General features: G+C 44.4%; 1 protein-coding gene across 2 annotated transcripts in view; it reads left to right on the top strand.

Moving 5' to 3' along the window:
* Positions 1-17,331, top strand: part of LOC124215018 (uncharacterized) — a 93,130-nt gene extending 75,799 nt beyond the window's left edge. For both annotated transcript variants that reach the window (XR_006882260.2, XM_046617873.1), the window contains exons 4-5: positions 15,143-15,251; positions 16,961-17,331. Coding sequence is in view for 1 of the 2 variants with exons in the window: in XM_046617873.1 (XP_046473829.1) it covers positions 15,143-15,209 (67 nt within the window). In the remaining variant the exon portion in view is untranslated. The remainder of the gene's footprint in view (positions 1-15,142; positions 15,252-16,960) is intronic.
* Positions 17,332-20,785: the final 3,454 nt, after the last annotated feature.

Raw genomic sequence — 20,785 nt, 5'->3', positions numbered from 1 at the left:
TCTCACTCTCCCCCTCCCTGCCTCCCTACTTTAATTTACCAAATTGCCCATGCATCATATTAAAAAGCCGTTCCAAAACCACGGAGGGCGCTCTACACGAAGAAGGGGGAGGGGGAGGCCCATAAAGACCCTGCTCCTCGTAAGATGGCCTGATCCGTGACGTAACGACGCTGTTGGAGAGCAAAAAGGAAGACGATGATTATAAGAAAATGATGAAAAGAATAAAAATGAAACACCTACCCATACTCCGCACACGGTTGTTGTCGGATAGGACTTGATAACGGGCAACAACTAAATTACGACTGGTTAATTTATACACTCGACGGTAAATCCGGTATAACGTACTAAATGTGAATAAAGGTATACACGTGTGCGTGTGAAACCGCGGATGCAGGCGGTAAGGAAAAATAGAGTAAAAGATTCGATTTAAAGACATATCATAAAGGCGGCCTAGATCGTGCCGGCGAATTTCAACTTGCGAGCGAGGAAATCTGTGAGCGCAATGGTTTCTGTCGCTACGTGACGTGTCGGTATAGGTAGGTAAATACATACACCGGTACGCAGTGGGTATAATTGCATTTATGTACCGTATATAATATAAACTGCCACGAGCGTGCAAACTTCTTTACGAGTCGGCAAGTGACTCACCGCGACGCTTTCCAGCGAGCCGAGGCTTGAATAACAAAAAATTATAGATAACGGCGCGCTCAGCTGTAGTTCTGCAGGATAGGTGGAAAAGCGGTCAGCTGTTACGATAAAAGCAAAAGAAAAATAAAATAAAATAAAAAAAAAGAAAGATAAAAAAAAAAACCACCGCAATTTTATAGGCAGGTATACGTTTCAACCGGCCATCATCCGCTTTTATGCAAGGCAGCCGATGCCTGTAACTATTTATGCGGTTTGTTAAGCTGGAAGAGACTAAGAGGAAAGAAAAAAATTTGGAATAACACCGGAGAGGAGAGAAAAAAAAAAAAACAATTAACGAACGCGGACTTCCTACCCGTATAAATAGAAACTTGATTAATTTATGGTACAACTTATATTCTTCAGGCCCCTGGGTCGAATGTGTGTCGCGGCGGAGGAAATGTGAAGCGGGCGAAAACCGCGCTGAAATTCAAGGCTCTCTTATCTCTACGAGCGCGAGTCGAGTGTTTCGTGGTTGTGTTAGTTAACGACGACAAGCGGGATCTCGCACTCGTCGTTGCGAAGGCAGAAGTTTCGAGAAAAGGTCTATTAAGGTACCCTAGGCCCTGTCTCCTACCTAATTACTCGGAGCCACCTGACACTCGCCACTTCTACTCGACGCGTAAGAAGTTCCATCTCGGGCCTCCGCAACTTTCCAGTACGCTAATGATCAGTCCCCTCGAATAGGATTCCGGGAATAATTGTACCGCGAGTTCAAGGTGGCGACTTTTACGGAAGGAAACCGATGACTTCAAGGGCGCTGAGGATGAGTAACAATCGGATGATCGTTCTTGCCGGTCAGCCGTGAGTCATCGCGCGGGTCTCGTGCATGGTCGAATCGTTGGAACCTGCACGGTGTGGTTGTAACTGTACTAACTATAAATCCACGTGAAAGTACCTTCTATAGACTTCCATCTTCATTCTCCTTGTACCTGCCCGTGACTGACTGACTGACCGGTTCAGGTCCCGAGGCTTCTTCGGTCGCTGGGAGGGCGTGATGCGGACCCGCAGAGGATTCAGGCGTACCGAGCTGTGTCTATAACTATGTGTGTGCAGGGTTGATACCTGAGGAGGCTTCTTCTTGCCTCGTCCACCTATCTTGAAAGCTAAAACAGAAAACTACAAGCCAGCGGACAGAGTGGAAAACGGAGAGCAGCGATGTGGAGTGAGAGACCGAGGGACGAGGGAAAAAGAAAGGATCGAGGTGCGTAAGAGAGAAAGAGAGAAAGAGAGAGAGCGAGAGAGAGAGGAAGAGGAAGAGATTTATTAGACTCTGGAAGCCAGGCGCAGGACCCTAGAGAGTAAAGAATATACAAGCACATAATGAGATAGGATACAAAGATTAAAAATAAAAGCATCGGAAAAGAAACGAAAACTAATCGTGAGGCTGTAAAGGGGAAAATACGAGGGAACAAAACGAGATAAAGTATACGTTGGACGGAGAGTTTACGGATATGTGGCGAGCAACCACGTTACGGAGGGAGTAATAATTGAGTTTTAAATAAACTTTTACATCCCATGGGTATTTCAAACGTTTTAGAAATTATTTAACGATAAGTTACGCGCACCGTTAGGTACAAGTGCAGAGTTACTATGTATCCGGCATTAAAGAGATACTCCTGCAGGAGCAGCAGAACCTAACGTTGTTATCTTCGCTTCCGAGGGTGGGGGAGCATCGACGATGATGCTGACGAAGAGCAAGAAGCGCGGTACTGGAGCAATGGAAAAGGAAAGAGAGGCCTCGTGTGCCTTCGTTCTCGTAGGTATAACGAAGCCTCGATGCTTCAAAGAATCATGACTCGTGTCCAAGTAATCATGCGAGGCGAATGGTACCCATTGTTCGAGTCCATTACCCGGGGTGCCTTAGCGGCCCGTTTACAGTCCTTACCTACGTCGTCCGAGGAGTCTCTCTTCCGCAGCGGTGTCGTGATATCGTTGCCTGCATGCTCGTGCGGGTCGACTTTATCGAGGCGATCTTATCACTGGAGAGAAACTAGGCACATCAGGCCCGTTGAGTGATTCGACAATTTCGTTTTTGCTCTTCACGCATCTGAATTTAAAACCGCTTGGTGCCGGTGTAGGAATTCTTTTCATCCGGAACACTTCGGTACACCGTAGATACTCGGAGCCGACTCAGCTACTACTGTACTATAACCGAGGAGTGAAAGCGCGGTTGGAGTTGATTTTTCTCGCGTAAAAGGGAAAACATAGTAAAACACGATCCGAACCGACATAAAAAAATCCAAATCGCGTCGTTTGGTTCTTTTCTTCATACCTACGCGACTGAACCTTTTCGTTCGCGGATTCAAATCGACCCTCTGCGATGGGTTTCCAACAGATTTCGGTCGCGGAAATGGTTCCTATTTCATTCGCGAATAGAGCTGCGGCGGACAATGCGGCTAGCGTGGAGAACTTGAACCAGCAGCTTTTTCAGCGGATATTCACAAAGCTTTGGTTGAATTAAAAAGTACAAGAAAGGAAAAGAACTGGTCTCACTCTCTGGCCACCATCCAGTACCTGATCCGAATGTTCGCAACGACGGCTAAATCTCTCCAGGAAGTTCGTACCGATGCTCGATTCTATGCCTTCATTTCCGGAGGCATGTTATAGGTACTCCAAGTCCAGCGTTACGAGTTCTTCTGACGATGTTAACAATTTAGCAATTGTTTGAAAACGGTAATGTGGGAATACGAGCAAACTTGCCAAGAATTTTCCTCAGGCGTCGCGGCTTTTTGCGGTAAAACTTTTCTACACCGAAGATACATAGGTATGTATATGTATACGCACTCTTCCGCGGTTGTTCCGAGATATCGAATCACCGATAATATCTCTGAGAATTCAGAAACTTACATCTTCTACTGGGAACGTATTAGAATCCTGACCGAAAATTTCTAAGTATCTATATTTTGCAACAATACGTTGTTACACTTATGGTTTCGTTACAGCGCGTCGTCATTATTTGATTATATTACTGCAGTCTACGCTGACAACCGATGTCACATGTGTATTCATGTATGATTAATCTGGATCGAAAAAGGAGTCTATTGTCGTATATATTCAAGTCGGAGTACGAAACGTTGTCAATGGTTGAATAAGTACTTTCAGTCACGCGAGATTCATATTTCGTTTTCAATTCGTCGACAGTTGGACATCTACACTCGAGGATATCCCCAAATTGGATTAGAACCATTTTGCTAGTTCATGCATATGAAACCCGTATACATGGCAAAGGAAATTTGCAGTGGCCTGACCGTATAATGACAATTTTATCACACTGATCAAACATATACGTCGACGAATAAACAGCCAACTTCGCGTCTAGGAGTGAGAACTATAAATAAAATGCAGGTTAGATGATTTGCCGTAAAACTTATCGCTCTACCGGTAATAATACCGTTGTGTACTCAGTCACTAGTATCGTCCCGATAATTCATCTGCAGAGAAAAAGTGACGTCGATTGGGGTCTCGAATTATCCAATCCGGACGTCCGGACAATTTTGTTGAATACTAAAACCGATCGAATTCTACAACGCGATGCGCGGTAGATTTACAGCACGCTACTCGTATAATCAACACACCCCGAAGACTTTTATAACCGGCGAGAAACCGCGTCAAGACGCATAAACCCGAGTTAGGTCTCAGGTTTTAATATTTCTACGGCTTTCTATACGGCCTTTCAGAAAATGGCCGGACCGTGGCCGGCGATCCTCGATGAAGATTCAAAGCCGGCCAACCCTATTTCAGTAAATTTTCTATCCAAAGACGTTCCAAGGCGTAGCCGTAATAGGGCGACGCACGGGGAAGAAAGGGGAGCGTCTCATAGTCAAAGATTTGTGTCAGATTCCCCGAGGGGGCTCCGGGTGGATTCGGGGCCCGTAATCAAACTGTCCGAGCAAATTTATGCGGTTGGGCCTTGCTTATAATAGTAGGTTTATCTCCTAACCAATTGCTACCAGCATTCGTGAGTCTCCCAGCTTGAGGCCAGTCCGCGAGTTACAACTCGCAGTCGGTAGCTCTCGTCGGAGCCTTATGCCACTTCCATAACCTCTTCCCCCCTCCTCGCCCTCCAACGCCTCTTCTTCGCCGCCGTCCTCCTCACCGCTCTCGAGGAATAAGAAGTCACGACCAGTTTCATGCCCGGTCGACCAACTTTGAATATGATTTATGCTAATTCGGTAATTATAGTTTCGTCCCGTATATAAAAATGACCGGTGTCAATTTATGAGATACAATGTTTCCGTTTTTCTCTATTTGCTTTTTACTCGCCTCGAACAGCGTACTCTTATTTTACACGCACGTATACGTATGCGTATACGTATCATATTGTAAAGCCTTTAATTATATAGCTTAATGACGATTCTCTGTATTGTAGCGGTGGTTTCTAGTTTTGTGCGATTGTTTTTTTTTTTTTTTTCTTTTTTTTTCTCTTGCAAAGGATAGACTGCAGCTTCCTGGTTACCATGTCCTGCAAACGCAACATGATTTACAGTGATCTTTGACAGATGTTATTCTCGTTCGCTGTCTGAAGCGAATACACAAACGCAGGTATATTTCACTTGACATTTGAGTGCGAGACTGGTTTAGCATTAGAATTCACGTGCAGTGAAACTTGCGAACCGATCGCGATCAAGATAATGTTGATATACAGGTATTGTGAGAATTTAAGATCTATGTAAAAAATAAACGTGCATGCAGCAGGTATTACGAGAGGCGTTTATCAGAGTGAGCCACATGTGAGTTCAGTAGATACTGAATTAAATACACAACGCAGCATTTGTATAATCATTGCCTCAGGCCGTACAATCCGGTTTGGTTTGGATAAATGAGTGATATGAAAAAAACATGTTTTTCACTAGTTTATATAATTTCCAGCAATCGCCAATTGTCACCTGAGTATGTTACTTTTTGAATTCGTTATCTTTTTTTTTTCACCTTGACTCCATGCTGTCACGACACAGAATGAGTCACTAACTGAGCCACGTGCCTCGATTAAAACAGCACATTTTCCACAATTTTGACTCATCGCTTTGCAATATATTGATATTAAAATGATACATTCCTCCAACCAGCCGTCAAATTAATATTTATACTACCGCTCCGTCAAACAACCCACGATGTATAGGTATAATTCTATATTTACAATTCGTATTGTAAATTAATACGGCCATCTGACCAACGGTGAATTCATATTTCTTTTTCAAGCTTTGTTTTCTCAGCCATCACTCTTCCATCGAGTCAATGCCACATATTGTCAAACGACACGTGCGCCAAGCCTCACGTTCTGCGACCACTCTCCTTTGCCGCGCAATGAGAAAAAAAAAATTTATCGCATTTGAAATTTAATTATAAAATTTTCCTTTTCACCGCGGAAACTTTTTACATCTCTTTCTTTGTAGACCAAGCCGATACGGTTCACGCTTACGGAGCTCAAACTCGTCGTGCGCCAATGCAACAGCGGAGTGTTGCACCGGGTCTGTGAATTTCCACTGTACCTATTTGAGAAAACAAAGAGTAAAAAATAATTGTAAACGATAGGACAGCGCTTTCCCGCGGTCAGTGAGACTCGCTCGATAATAATCGAACACCGTAAAGAGCGAGACTTTCTCCATCTTCCGAAAGGTGCGACGTGGCTGAAAATCTCCTACGGAATAACAATAGGATCACAATAAAATAATATAAATCCCGTAAACATCCCGAATGAGCATTGCCTGCTAGGAGTCGCGGAGGCCTCTCGTATAGTCTGTAGAAACGATCTTGGGTGCAGCACGAGCGATCCGGCTCCGCCTCTTATCACGGATCTGTGTTGCGGTCCTCCGAGTCGGGCCCAATAAAAAAATAAAAGGAAGAAGAAGAACGGCCAAGAAAGGGACACGAAGAAAAATAGAGAAAGAAAAGAGGGACGAGTCGAAAAAAAAAGAAGAAGAAGAAAGGATAAGAGAAGAAACGACGGAGAAAAAGAAGAAGTGAAAAAAGGAGCTGCCCCGTAGCTACCGGGCATTGGCCCCCTTCCACACTCGCCCCCCCTCCCCCCCTTCCCACTGGCCCCTTCAACATCTTCTCGGTCCGCCTGTAGATCGTGAGCCCTCGCAATCAGACCCGTGGGCCGAAGGCTGGAGGCCAGAGGCCGGGAGAGCGAGTCTGGACCCAAACCTGGTACCTACACAGATCTGCACATCGAGTAAATAATTAACATTAACCACCGAATCTCCGACATGCAACAAAGTATCGGCTATTACTCGTGTCGTTGAAAAAAAACGAGTTCAATTCCGTTCTAGGTCCTGCATGGGTAAAAAGAAGGCGGACGAACCGAACCGCACCATGTCGAGTCTAAATTAGTACAGGCAATTTCATCTTTGTTCAGAGCAACGCTCAATTATAGGTTCACTGTATGGTGTTTAGAGGTATATGGAACACGTGTAACAGCCTCGGGATAACTTCTCTCTGCACCAGCAGCAGCGGCAAGGAAGCATAACCAGGGGAACGAAAACACAGATACGAATCGTAATTGGCGAGAGTGTGGAAGCCGAGCTGAGGCGAGGCGGGTCGAATCGTTCGAAACCGAGTTCGATGCGTGCGGTGATCGAACCTGAACGTGCGAGCCAACCCGGACGAGACTAGAGTGGAGATACGAGCTTATTCTTCAATTCCGACTACTTTCGTTCTAAAACCACTCGAGCTTATAACGGCGCACGTGTGATGCTGACCTCAAACCTCTGCCTTCGTGAACCCTGCATGAATGCCTCTACGAGGCACACTGAATACTCCGTGCCACGGTATTATTATAAGTTACAACACGAAGGGAGAGTGGCGTATAAGATATCTATTCTGTTCACCGTCGCATCGAGATTTCGATGTAGGTACCGGTTTGGCAACAGCCAGTTTCCCCTCACGCCGCGGCCTCCGAGATCGAGAGATGATATTTACTGGTTCAGCTTCCGTGACAACCTTTACCATCCCCATATATTTTTTCACAGCTTTGCCTTTAATCGCATTAGCTGACAAAGTATACGCTTTACATGTGTGAAACGTATCGTGATACGTCTGTCGATATGTACGGGTACGTAAGTATACGAGTCAAGCAAGTGTTTCGCGATCAAGGCGAATCGAAGTATCACCGTCTGTGAGAACGCAATAATGACGGAAGTAAAAAAAAGAAATCATTGGGAATAAAATTGAAGTATGAAGTCGCGGTTTTAATCGGAGAATATTATCGTGAGGAACCAGTGGATATCGTTGATCGTAGGAAATGTCACGGTCAAAACGAATGACTCGTCGTTCTTTTGTACGTTCGTCAGTGTGCGGTGCAGGGCGTCAGAAAATCATTACACGTGCGTTCAGGTCCTCATTATGAAGAGGAAAAAAGGAAGAAGCCGAGTTGAGTCTGGTAGTTTAGTCATTGACTAAAATTTGCCGAAAAGCATTAGTGGCAGCTACTTCTCTATTTCGGGATGGTGAAAAATTGTTTTTTCTCGTATAGCGATCGACAGCAGCGTCAAGTGATGCCAAGTTACGTAAAAATGAAGACCTGCTTTGAAACACATCAACGCTTACATCATCGCGGAGCAAAAGAACTGGCAAAAAGAGTCCCACGTTTTCACAAAAATAATCGTATCTAAGATCCGAATATACATCCGACAGAACCGCGGGAGTGAGGGAGGATGGAAAAAAGGATGAGTACCAAGAGTGAACAGAGTCAAACGAGAGATGGAACAGGAAAAAGAAAGAAGAGCATGAAGAAGATGAAGTGGCCGGAGAGTAAGAAGGGGTTAAAAACGAGGAACAAGAATAAGAAGCGGAGAGAAGAAGGAGAAGAAGAAGAGGAAGAGGAAGAAAGGAAACAGAGGAAAAGGTAAAAAGAGACGGGGTCCGCTGGTTCTGGACTGGCGTAGTACTGCTTGCAGTACCATCGCCAACACCGCCACAAAATGGGCTGGGACGGGATGGGACGGGACGGGACGGGACAGGACGAAGTTGTTGTGATCCAAACCTGTTATGGCTGTCCGTGCACGTGGGCGTCTTGAACAAGGAGAGAGGGAGCGATAGAGAGAAAGAGACCGGCTAATAACTGGTTTTACCGAAGACAAGACAGAGCCAGAGGCTGAAGGGTCAGAGTGGAGGAGAGGCAGAAAGATAGGAGGTTTCTAATGTTCTTCTTTTCACTACGCGTCGTGACGAGCGGCGAAAAAATTGGAAGAAAAAAATTCTCGAAATTGGTCGCCGCTCAGAAAGATAAAGAACTGATATAGCTGGACTCGGTACGTATTGTATTGCGCAAAAAACCTTAAGATACAAATTTTTTCCGATCAAGCTTGACTAAGGTCATGGCGGGGGAACCTCCTCATCGGGATGCAATGGGTATATAACTATCGGTTTAGAGCGATCTTCGTTTTTCTATCTCCGTTTCATTTTCTTTGCAAACATTTGAGCGAGGCTAACGCGCGAAAACCGAGCATCGCATGATTCCCTTCGTCGGATCGGCAGCGGCATAATTAATTTTACCCGGAGTTGGTAACGAGTGAAAATAATTGTCAGCTTAAATACAAATCAAGCCGTTGAGTCGATGTAAACGAGCGACAGAGTTGCCGGCGTACAGTCCGATTCGTAAGTTTCAAACTCCGACTATCCTTTGATACGAGAAGCTTAAACGTAGCTCTGAACCAACGAGGATACAAAAATCTTCAGACCGTTGTCACGCAAGACCCCCGCGTAAATGATTAAGATCCATTTGCTACGCGAACACGTTGTTCATTATGCAATGGAAAATCCCGATGAAAAACCTGCACTGTATATTAATTTTGCGGTGACCATTTTGTACGCCGCCGTGTTTCACAGCTTTATCAATATTTGTACAGAAAGTCTGGTTGGACACTTTTCCCCTCGCGCAATTAACTTAGAAGAACGAGACGAAATGATATTTACAACAAGAAATTGTGATGCAAATTGAAACCTGCTGAACGTTCGACTCGTGCTCGATGCCGGGTCGTTGCATCTTACACCCCCCTCTGAAACTTACACGTGCGTCATATTGCAGCTATCACGTGTCGCGCATGATACCTTGCCGACATTTTTTCAAAAAACTCGCACTCTCTGGCACAAGGTTCTGCACAATTACTGCGGCAGGTCCAGTGAGTGTACAAAAAATCCTGTAACCCTGGGGAATAGTAAAATTGAACTTGCACCGCAATCTGATAAAATCTCGACGATGTTGACCCGCCAACAGGGCACCTCGATGGGGAAACTGTTTTTTCTCCAATTCGTCTATTCAGTTGTTACGTATACATCCGATGCAAATTGCGTACGCTGGGTCTTGGCAAGAATCTATTTCTGCTCCACGACGTTTCTGGCAAGTTCAACGTTTCATCTACAGAAAGAAGAGACCAAAGTATATAAATATAGGTATATCTATGTTCGCGTAGGGTATGCGACTCGAGGGATAAAAAAAAAATGAGGAAAAGGGAGCGAGGAAAAAAGGAAAAGACGATGGTTCACCGTTATTTTCAGGAAACCGCTTAACGACGATTACAACGAGTAACGACTGACGCTTTTCTCTCCGTATAAAGGAAAATCTTCTCGCCGTAATATTCACTCCGCTCGCTCCTGCGGGTCTATGAGATTTGATTGGAAGCTCGGGCATGAGTGGTGCTCGTTTTCTTTTTTCCCTTTTATTGTTTTTTATTTTTTATTTTTAACTTTGTTCCGTCTCTTTTTCTCTCTTCCTCCTTCTTTGCTTCTAAGACGCTGCCGTGTAAAAGCGGGACTCGGAGGACAGAGAGCTCCCGTTTGAAGGCACGGAGCCTGTCCGCCCACTTCTCCTTCCCCCGATCATTCCGGTCCTCCAAAATCGTACAAGATTTATGCGATATCTTTACATCTCCGAGCCCGGAGCGCGTCAACGGCATCCACAGGCCAGCGTTACAGGTATACCCCCGTAGTGTAACAAAACACTCGGGTAATAATCAATCTCGCGACTCCTTATTGTGTCAAACTCCACAAGTTTGAACACCCCGCGTATACGAGTACTCTCGAAACGTGAATCGTGTGCAGGCAGGTACCCCGTTGCCGTGGACGTGTGTGCCCGTGCCTGCGCTGCAGAGTTCAAACCTGTCAGATAAATTATCTAATAACCGACTACCGACCGGTTCTCCGTGCCAAGATCTTTCTCGGGTAAACTAGTTTTCCGTAATGGCCGATACCCCATTGGTCGCTCGTCTGGCTCTCGCATCGGAGGATTGGTCCATTCCGCGAACCACCGGGGATCACCGAGCGGGCGGTGATCCAGCTCGTCGAACGAAACTCGAGTCGCGTTGAACTCCTTGAACCGGTTTACTCTCCGTCTCCCGTGCTTAATGCATATGCCGTCCTACTCCTGGACCGTTTCTTTTTCTTCTGTAAATCCAATAAATGAACGTCGTCATGCTCCCTCTCTCTCCCTCCCTCTATCCATCTATCCCTATATCTCTCCCTCTCTTCCTCTCTCTCTCTCTCTCTCTCTCTCTTTCCCTCGCTCCCTATTCGTCGCCTGCCTCCGCTATCTCCGACTTAAATCATACCTCGTGTCCCTTCGTCCCTTACCTCACTCACTCGCTCCTTCATCTCGCACATACACACCCAATCGACCTCGTGCCGCTGCACCCTCGCCATCCCGTTTCTGGGACTCCGGCCAGCCCGAGTCAGACTCATAAACACCGTGGCCATTTGTACGTGTGTAGCCACTGATGGCGAGGAAGGTAGATCCACGGATTCAGGTAGAAGGGAGTCGAGCAGAGTCGAGGGCACCCACAACGCCGGGTCCACCTGTACTGTATACACAGGTATATATTGTTGGTATGCCTATGTGTATATCCTTAAATAAATGCACAGCCTCTTCGCAACCACCGGACGTGTTTGTTGTCGGTGTGAGATCTGCCTCCCAGTGGCGTGTTCTGCATGGGTATGGCTCTACGATTTATACGCATGGATGTAGAGATTGTCTAGAAGCTGGTTCGGCCGCCTGCATACACGGTGTCCGAAAGGAAACCTGTCGCTGTAGAGACCAGCTACACTTATCTCGTTGAAATAAGCACGAATCGGAGTACGCAGGAAATGAGACTGTCGAATTTACTGCCGGTATGATGACCGAGAAATTTGGGAAGTACGAAAAGTTGGATATACGATATAATCATTCCCAACGTTGATCCAGACTGTGTTGGACAATCTTTCTTTCACTTCGTCAACGGAATTTGCGGTGTGGTTATATTTCGAGAGAATCGTCACCTCTTTTATCACACCTTGTATAGCGTAGCCTCGTATATAGGAAGTTTGGCCTTTTCAGCGAGCTGCGGCAAAGAGTGTAGGGCAAAGAGCCTTACGCAGAAACGCGTGTATCAAGACGGCGTATAGAGTCAACTATTTTGTATTATTCGGTGTGTTTTCTCTTTCCGTCAGCCTCTCCGTTTGACTGTTCAGCAGTTATACCCACGCGAAATATGGGCCTGTGAGATAACGTACCTATTGTATAGGTATGGCAAGTATCGCGACGGTGAATAGCGCTCCATCACTTACGCAGGTGACTGTGAGATGGTTGGGAATTCTGCTATCTCGATGGTGATACCCGTATTTGCAAAATATGTCGTAAACAAGTGGAAATTAATTGTCCATTCAAGGCTCATTCAAATTTCGCGAATGAATACATTGCCTTTTCCGATGCCACTCGGCGATTAATCTCCGTTTATACTACATAAACGAGACTGTAATATCCCTCCTGTTCTATCGCGTTGCGCAACGACGGTATAACGGAAAAACAAACCAGAGCCCTTCTTTGATTTGCTAATCTCAACTCTGTGCTAATTTTTTACGCCTGAGATATCGCCCGATATCCGTTCGTTGACTGTTTATTGAGTCACCGTTCGCCGGTCGTTGCCCGGATTTCGACTCATTCCCAAATAGAAGTAACCGCAACGTCGAAGGACAGTTTTTTGATCGACCCTGCAAATGTCGTCGTTTAAATAAATTATCGAAATAACAAGTTGACCCGCCATATCCGTGCATATTGGCTAATCGTTCCAAAATTAATTACAAAATGTCAAGGATCGTTTGACGTGAAGGAGAAGTGAATCTACGTTTATTTTTCCGGTTTAAGGCACAGATAAAAACGGTGATTGTGACTGAAACTCGAAGTACACACACGTGTTTGGATGATCTAGTCAACCCGTCAACTCGACTCTGATTCCACCTCGCTCTGACGACCGAAGTGTATATAAATTCACATCCGGCGAGAGTTCATCGCACCTATAAGATAAGCGCTCTCCGTGTTATGCCTGAAATCCAAGTTCCACAAACTCAAATCTGCATTTGAATTGAATTTGAAATGAGGAACAGCGTTCTATATTCCCAGAATGGGGCCGCGATTTCGAGGTAGAAATTTTTGACTATTCTATTAAACGTGTATGCATATATATTATATACACGTATATATAACGACATATTCGTGTAACATGCATCATATCTGTGCATGTACGCGAAGTGACGATGTGCTGACGGGATACCCCCTCCGTGATAACTAGCAACAAGTCAATGACCAGCGATCAAGCCTTCTAGCGGAATCAACTTTCGACGATCTGATATGTTTTCTGACGCCATTGGCGTACTCGCCGATGTAGTCTCACGTCAATCTGCTTCAGCTTTCCATGCGTATCGTACTTATTATACGCTATACGGGTGGGTGTTATCGAGGGGATATTCACTTGTCGAAAACGCTCAACACTTTGGAAAGCAGTCGCTTTAAAATCGCTTGAAACCAGTTGAAATCGCGTGAAGTCGTGGAAATCATTGCAATCGCTTGTCACCCGATCTATGAGTGAATACCTCCTCGGAGTGTTATGATTATTCCTAGGTGATCGCGGTAGCTAGAAATGTTCGAGTGGTCTGCTCGAATGTGACGCCGGACGAGGTGCAAATCTTCAACAAATTCGGAGTAAATTAACTTCATCGTGTGTCTCGATTTCTTGTCGAGGAAACGCTGGGTATTAGACGGAGAAAAATTGAAAATGAAACCGCCTCAAGGGTCGCGATAAATTATACTTTGACGTCTTGCGAGCACTTAAGACACACACACGCACGCACATCTCATGTATAACACACATGCAGAGACGTTGGCGCTGATACGTTGCCCTGAAATATATGTTGTGAAATATTTCGTCGTTTCACAAGTCCCACTTCCTGGCTTATTGTTGGCAAGTATTTTTGGTGATTCAGCTCTAGGCGGTATACGTGCAACGCAACGGCTTGCAAGACACCGTTTGTACAGGCCTTGAAATCAATGTAAGGCTTATCATCAGCAATGCTAATTTAAAATAAAACCGGAAAGTAGGATGCAATTAGAAACGTGTATGTACGTATATTATATTAAGATCTGAATGTTTTTTATATGCGACGATAAATAACCCGGGGAATGGTAGCCATTAGTCGAAGAAGAACACACCGGCAACGCGATAACAATTGTATGTTATCCTGCCTATGAGTATAACGAGAAGTTCTTGCTTCTTGAATAACAACGAAGAAAATGAGAAGCTTTTACTCTGTTATGGTTTCACGGCCAAGAATACATGACGCGTGAAATAATTAAGATGCATCTTGCGATAAAGTCGATAGCGGCTCGGCAAACATCGCCGAGGAGTAAAAAATGTCCCAGTTTTACTCGGGGTTAACTGAGATCTGCGGTATTTCTTTGAACGACAGGTTGAGTCTCGTACAGCGCGAGTTTCCCTCAGAGTCCGAGAATTCGCTTAGCTGCACAGTTATCGAGTTATATTCCGGTACAAAATTTCAAACTGTTCTCACACCCACGCGTCGATGTCAAGTTGTAACAAATTCAGAAGAAAGAAGCGGAGGAACGAAAAAGAAAAACATCACATAGCTGTAGGAAGGCCAGCTATAAAAATTTCATGCAAAACACACAACCGCGTTCGACGAACTGTAAGAAAATACGTACACAATCTATATTTCAACACATTTTCTCTCAAATTCAATATCGAACTTACATACCTACAAAATACAATATCGAAGTTCGTACAGTGGTCGGCTTTTTCTACAAAATTTTATTTCCCATTCGGCCAACTTCTGTAAAGGTTACGTGACATGAATTGACAGCTGACAGCAGCCAAACTTTCTAATAAACTCGATCGCCAGCCAATTCTTTGCATCACTAAACACTTTTAATTAGGGTGCCGTACGACTTACTCGATTTACGGTAGACTAGATTCACAGTACGGGATGCTGTAAATCGAACCGTATTATTCAATCGGAGACGTATCGATATTTTTATAGCGTAAGTGGCCCTGCTAGTATTACGGGCAACTGTCAATTCCGTGCAATACCATCGTATACAAATGAGACGGTTATTGACTCTTAAACGTACGATGTGAACGCGATCGAATAATTAATCAGTTTATTATAGCACCACTGTGATTTTATGTTTCAGACTGAATACGGAGTGCGTTATTGTCCCCCAGCAAGGTGAAAAATCTCAGGGGAAGAAGGGTAAATAATAAAGTGGACGGCATTAAACAGCTGTTTTACTGCAAATTAAGGTAAATCAATCGTACTTATAATGCACGTCTTTCTTATCGCAGAAAATATAATAGTCTCAGCATTCGTTGCCGTAACTTTTATAATCAATACCGTAAATAACGTCGACTCTGCTAATGGATTAAAAACGCATCGACTTGTGAGAATAGAGTAATTCGTCGTATCTTGGAATACTTTAGGAACTCGTAAAGATCGACGATCGTAGATTCTAACCGTTTCGATCAACTTTGATCGAAGGTTGTTGAAATTTATTCATCCTTTATTGCACTGTCGATTGGAAGCAAGAGTCATTTGTCTCTTGTTCATTGTGCCAAGTGTTTTCTCACTAACGTATCAATCAACCTTTTGTAAGGTACGTATTTCCATTCCTGTTTCTCCGAACTATTAGAATTGAATCGATTATTCTTATTTACCAAAGCTTCTTTACCGCACCTGATTATGGAAGTATTAAAGGAAATAGTTTCACACAACTTTTATAACCGATGCTGCGAGAATTCGAGCGTGTTTCTAAGTTTCACCGTTTTCCGAAAATGTCTCAGCCATCAGAGAGCCAGAGCTGGCAATCTGTACCGCAGCACGTAACGCAACCTCGACTGGCGGAAACGCGAAATTAAAAGTGAATTTGAATGAATAATTTATGCGAACCCTGTTACAGCCGAGCTTCGGTCTACAGCCTGCACTGCAGTACCTATCCTACTACATTCCATCCGATATATACCGGTCGCGCTTTACAATAACTATGACATCTGCATAGCTTTAGCTTACCTGAATATTTAACGCGTTATATACCTACGCAGCTCGTACCTACAGGGTGTTCCATTACAGGAGATGTTTCGGTGAAATTATTAGTTTGTTTTTATTTTCATTTTCGTACCAGACATCGAGGTCTGATCAAAAATTCTTTCTACAAATTTAAAAATTACCAAAGTATCTGATGTACGGAAAAGGAAGTTTTTCGGACACATTCTTCTCCGAATGATTACATTCGCTCCTCTATCGCCGAAGGAACTAAAATTTGAATGGAACATGCATGCCACCGTACATGAAACGAGCAATTTCAGCAAACACCCTTGATGAAAAAGAACACTTATTTCGGTAATTTGAAAACTTTTATACCGGGACCAGTGTTGTGATGTCTTGAAAAGTAAACCTCAAAATGAACACCCTGTATATAACGCTTCTACATCGCACTACTCTACCTGAATAATTTTGACAAAACTTGTACCTAACAAGTCTTTGGGACGGTCACCTTTGTCGAATTTTTTTGTTGTTTTTTTTTCTATCCCTTTCGACGCTCCATTCCAGTTTCGACAGCTTTTCAACCCCAGCTGCGGACACCTTGCTTGTCCACGGTTGAATTTCAACCTGGAAGCGTGATGAAATCGCATATGCTTCTGCATTCAATTGCCCGCTTTACCGTGTACCTACCTGCTTCTCTCTGTCTGCCGGACTGTCTGAGACCGTCTGTCTATCCGCCCTGCTGTCTACCTCGATGTTGCAAGTTTATGTGTATCTGTTCTGTGTTAACAGATAAAAATTTCGTGATAATAAATTGGAGAAAATTGATAATCAAGGTAGACCAATCTCGAGATTAGATGAGTGTAGATTCAGTGTGTGTGTGTGTGTACCTACAAAGCACGAGGGGGATCGGGCGATAAGGTCTATTTATATTTCCGCTACAGTTTGTAATGGTCTCTTTTAATGATTTCAGGGAAAAAATAACTCTCAAATATCGGGCATTATGCTGTACGATGACGGAGACGTGGTTTATTGTTCAAAATACCGGTTTACACCTGCATAGAAGAGATATTTTTCTAGCGAAGGCGGCATGATCGATTAAATTTATCTCTGTACAGACCTTGTTTACGATCTCGGCATGTGGAATTTACAGTGAACGAGAAACGTCTGACATCGCCTTGAAGTATTCCCAGCATGGAAAAACAAGAAGGCGACAAAGTTAATCGTCGAACAAGTTTGTTTTTTTCTGATTCAATATAAGTATTACGTCTGAGAACAAAACTTAGTATTTGGGAGTTTCCAAATTTTTATGTACAAACGAATAAACCATCCCCAATATTAAAATGATGTCCCGAATTATTTTACGTGATTTCTTTCAGATGCGAGGGTTTAAGGATTAGCAGGATTCGACGGTCCCTCGTAAACGTAGGGATTCGGGTTTGCAATATTAGCTATATTGCGGATTTATATATTCAGAGTGATTTACTCCAGCGGGGTGGTCCTTTTACCCGCGGGGAATCCCGGTACAATAATTGACTTGGGAATATTTGCATCTCCGTATTTGGTTCTGTATCGATTTCTTGTCGTCAAGCATCGGAGAGTTTTACGGGTACACGTACAACATAAAGTATACACGGCGTGATGGACGACTGCAAAATTAGCGATATATTGACATCGGTTGAAACTGTGCGGTTGCCACGGAGCCTCGAAATTTCGTTTTTTACGTCTCGACGAGGATCGATCTCTCGGCGATTGAGAAATACCGAGTATTCGCTCAAATCGTGAGCTAGAACAGTCGTCCGCTATCGCGATTCAATCAAGGATTGACTCAGTGCTTTCCATAATTTGCATGTCATTCCGTATCCTCTTCGACGGGCATCGATCGCCGCCGTCCAGGGTATAATTTGCTAATGTTTATGAAAAGAACCGTTCTACCAATCGAGAATCTTCTCAACGTAACATCGTAACCAGACACCGAGTTCGATTTCGTATGTAGAACACTGCAAGATAGCTTATACGTAAAAACCGTAACGATATCAAGGTCTATTTCAGGCGATTAATTTATTCGTTCTGTGTGACACACAGGAAAGAAAAACACCAAGCTACAAGTCATATTCAGCTATTTTATCGCGAGTTGATTAGAGCAAATTTGTTCACGAGACGTTTTTTCGCCTCTTATGTAATGGTACATTTAAACTCTGTACGAATATACCTAATTTTTGCACGTAGGACAGCTGAATTTACAACCACACTTGCAGTTAAGTATATCGAATAATGGCCTTCCTAATCGAGTTGCAGGTACAACCTTCGTCGACGTTATAATTTGGTGTAACGCCAGGTACTTAATGAAAGATGAAAAAGGAATCGGTGAAAAACCACCGAAGAGTTTTTTCCTCTTCAAAAATAAAACCGTTCAATGTTGTTGCAAAAACGTAATCGCCGGTAATCACGTGGTACGGGTATGTGATGTATGTACAACGTATATACCCCGCGTGATATGTATCTACCTACCTACTAATACGACCTTCTGGCTTTAACGCGTCGATTTCATTTTTTTCTCCAACATGGTTTTTACTTAATATTCTTTTTTCCCATTATTTTATACTCTGCTGGAGATAAGTAGTTAATAAGTTTCTATTGTTTCTTATCGTGGTTTGAGCAGCGTCACGCCATGTCCCTTCTCTGGCCACGTCGCCGGTCCCTCCTCTTCCTCCTCTTCCTCTTCTTCCTCCTCCTCCTTTCCCTCCTCCTCCTCCTCCTCCTCCTCCTCCTCCTCCTCCTCCTCCTCCTCCTCCTCCACCACCACCACCTCGTACTCTCGCCACTTTAGACAACGCAGTGTGCGTGCGTGTCTGTGAGCAGAGTATGAGGCAGGCACATGCCTATACTGTACGTATTATTTTCAGGCACCGCAGAAACTCGGAGGGCCTACACAATGCATGTCTCCGCACACTCGCTCGACAGAAACTTCGGAGTCGAAGGCGAGTCACGAATGACTCGTGCATGGCGTGGTGGGCAGGCACACATTACACATCATGTATTTACCTGCTATGATAATAATTATACGCATAACGCGCGTTTCGTGCAGACTTTTTTTTTAGATTTCTTCCATCTTTCTTTTTTTACATACTCCATTTCTCGCTCTCTCCCTCCATGCATGCCTCGTCGTACCGGGGTCCAGATTTTTTTTTTTTTCGTTCTCGGGCCTCGCGCAGGCCGCTACAAATGAACTCATCCGGAAACTATAGCTCTCGAAATGAGCGGTGAGTGATTATTAAGAGTGAATATAACAGCCAAAAACAGTGTCATTTGACTCCGTCGGTACAGACTGGCTAACTCTTAAGCCTGTAACGAAGTCAAGTCGGCTGGTAGGCTAACGGAACCAGAACACTGCCTACATATGATGTCTTTTGCGCTCTCCGAGTCTTTCCCGACAGGTACCTTTACCTATCTACCTCTTTAAGCTTTCGAATTTTAACCCACAAGCCGATCAGGGTTCAGTTTTAACAACCGCGGGAGAGTCGACGGAGCGTCTCGCAAATCAGCAACGGAGTCGCTGACTCATTCGGTTGTTTGCGTAACGCAAATACACTTACCTGTGCATGCCTGTCGCTTGCGGCGAGTGTGTGTGTGTGCGTCTATGCCTACGTGCCTAGTCATACGTGCGTGTATACATACGTGGCTTATACATGATATATTCTACACATCCCGCGGCTCTGTACATAAAAAAAAAGCAGCGCGCGCTCGCGATCTCGTATTATACCTGCACCTCCCCCTCCTCCAACCTATACGTGCTCTTATGTACAGTAAAACAGTAGTCACTTTCAAATGTACATGAACGAATAATTATAACTCACCGCTCTGCGATTCTAGAAGCATCGCGCGACACCGAATAATACACGAATATGTTTGGTAGTACACCCAATGCTCGTTGTATTAATTAATTTTCCAGATTCCATATCGTCATCTGCGCATATTTGTCCCGAATTTTTGGCCATTTCTTAACGTGTTTTCACATTGAATCATCCGATACTTGTACAAGCATCCGTGAAACCATACCAGAACCGTCTTCTCCTCGAACCCTTTATCACCGTGTCGCTTTCTTCTAATTCGCCATTGATTTACAATACGCAACGCAAGATTGTTCGTTATAAATTATACAAGTATTTAACACTGCATCTGGAACAGCGGTAAATAATAGTAGGTGTGATTTTGTTGAAATTCAACACCCGTAGGACTGTACGACCGTATTCACTCGTCGTTAATTTTCGCTTCTGGATAAAGAGTGATAATTTTCACGCTGTTATAACAGGTAGGAACCCGCGGTCTTTCGCAGCACCTATTATACGATACCTACTACGCCTGTATAATATAAGGTAGGAGAGGCAGAGCGCAAGCACGCTGCAGCATCTGGTAGCGAGCGTTGACTGCCTGTCCCTGACCCACATCTCCGTGCTTACCCTTCTAGGTATACCTACGTATAATATCGCGGTGATCCTCTGTCCGCACTGCTCCATGCTCCACCGGTGTAACACAAGCGAATGCTAAGCGCGCGACTCTGCGCTACGCCGAGCCGTAAGTACCAATACCGTAAGTAACGTCTAATGTAAGTATCCCAGGGACAAGGCTTCGTGCAGCAGGCGTGCTCGGGTCGTCTGTCGGCTGCTTCGGCTGCTGGTCTTTCCATTACACGCGCTTATAACTAAGTGAGTGAGACCAGGGGCTGTTATCCTGGGCCTCCTCCAGACCTCCTCGGTCCTTCCTAGACGCGTACCTGCGTCTTTAATGACGAAGAATC

The sequence above is a fragment of the Neodiprion pinetum genome, chromosome 1, assembly GCF_021155775.2.
Source record: "Neodiprion pinetum isolate iyNeoPine1 chromosome 1, iyNeoPine1.2, whole genome shotgun sequence".
Taxonomy (NCBI): domain Eukaryota; kingdom Metazoa; phylum Arthropoda; class Insecta; order Hymenoptera; family Diprionidae; genus Neodiprion; species Neodiprion pinetum.
Note: the sequence above shows the minus strand (reverse complement) of the source record. Positions and strands in the feature narration are given on the sequence as shown.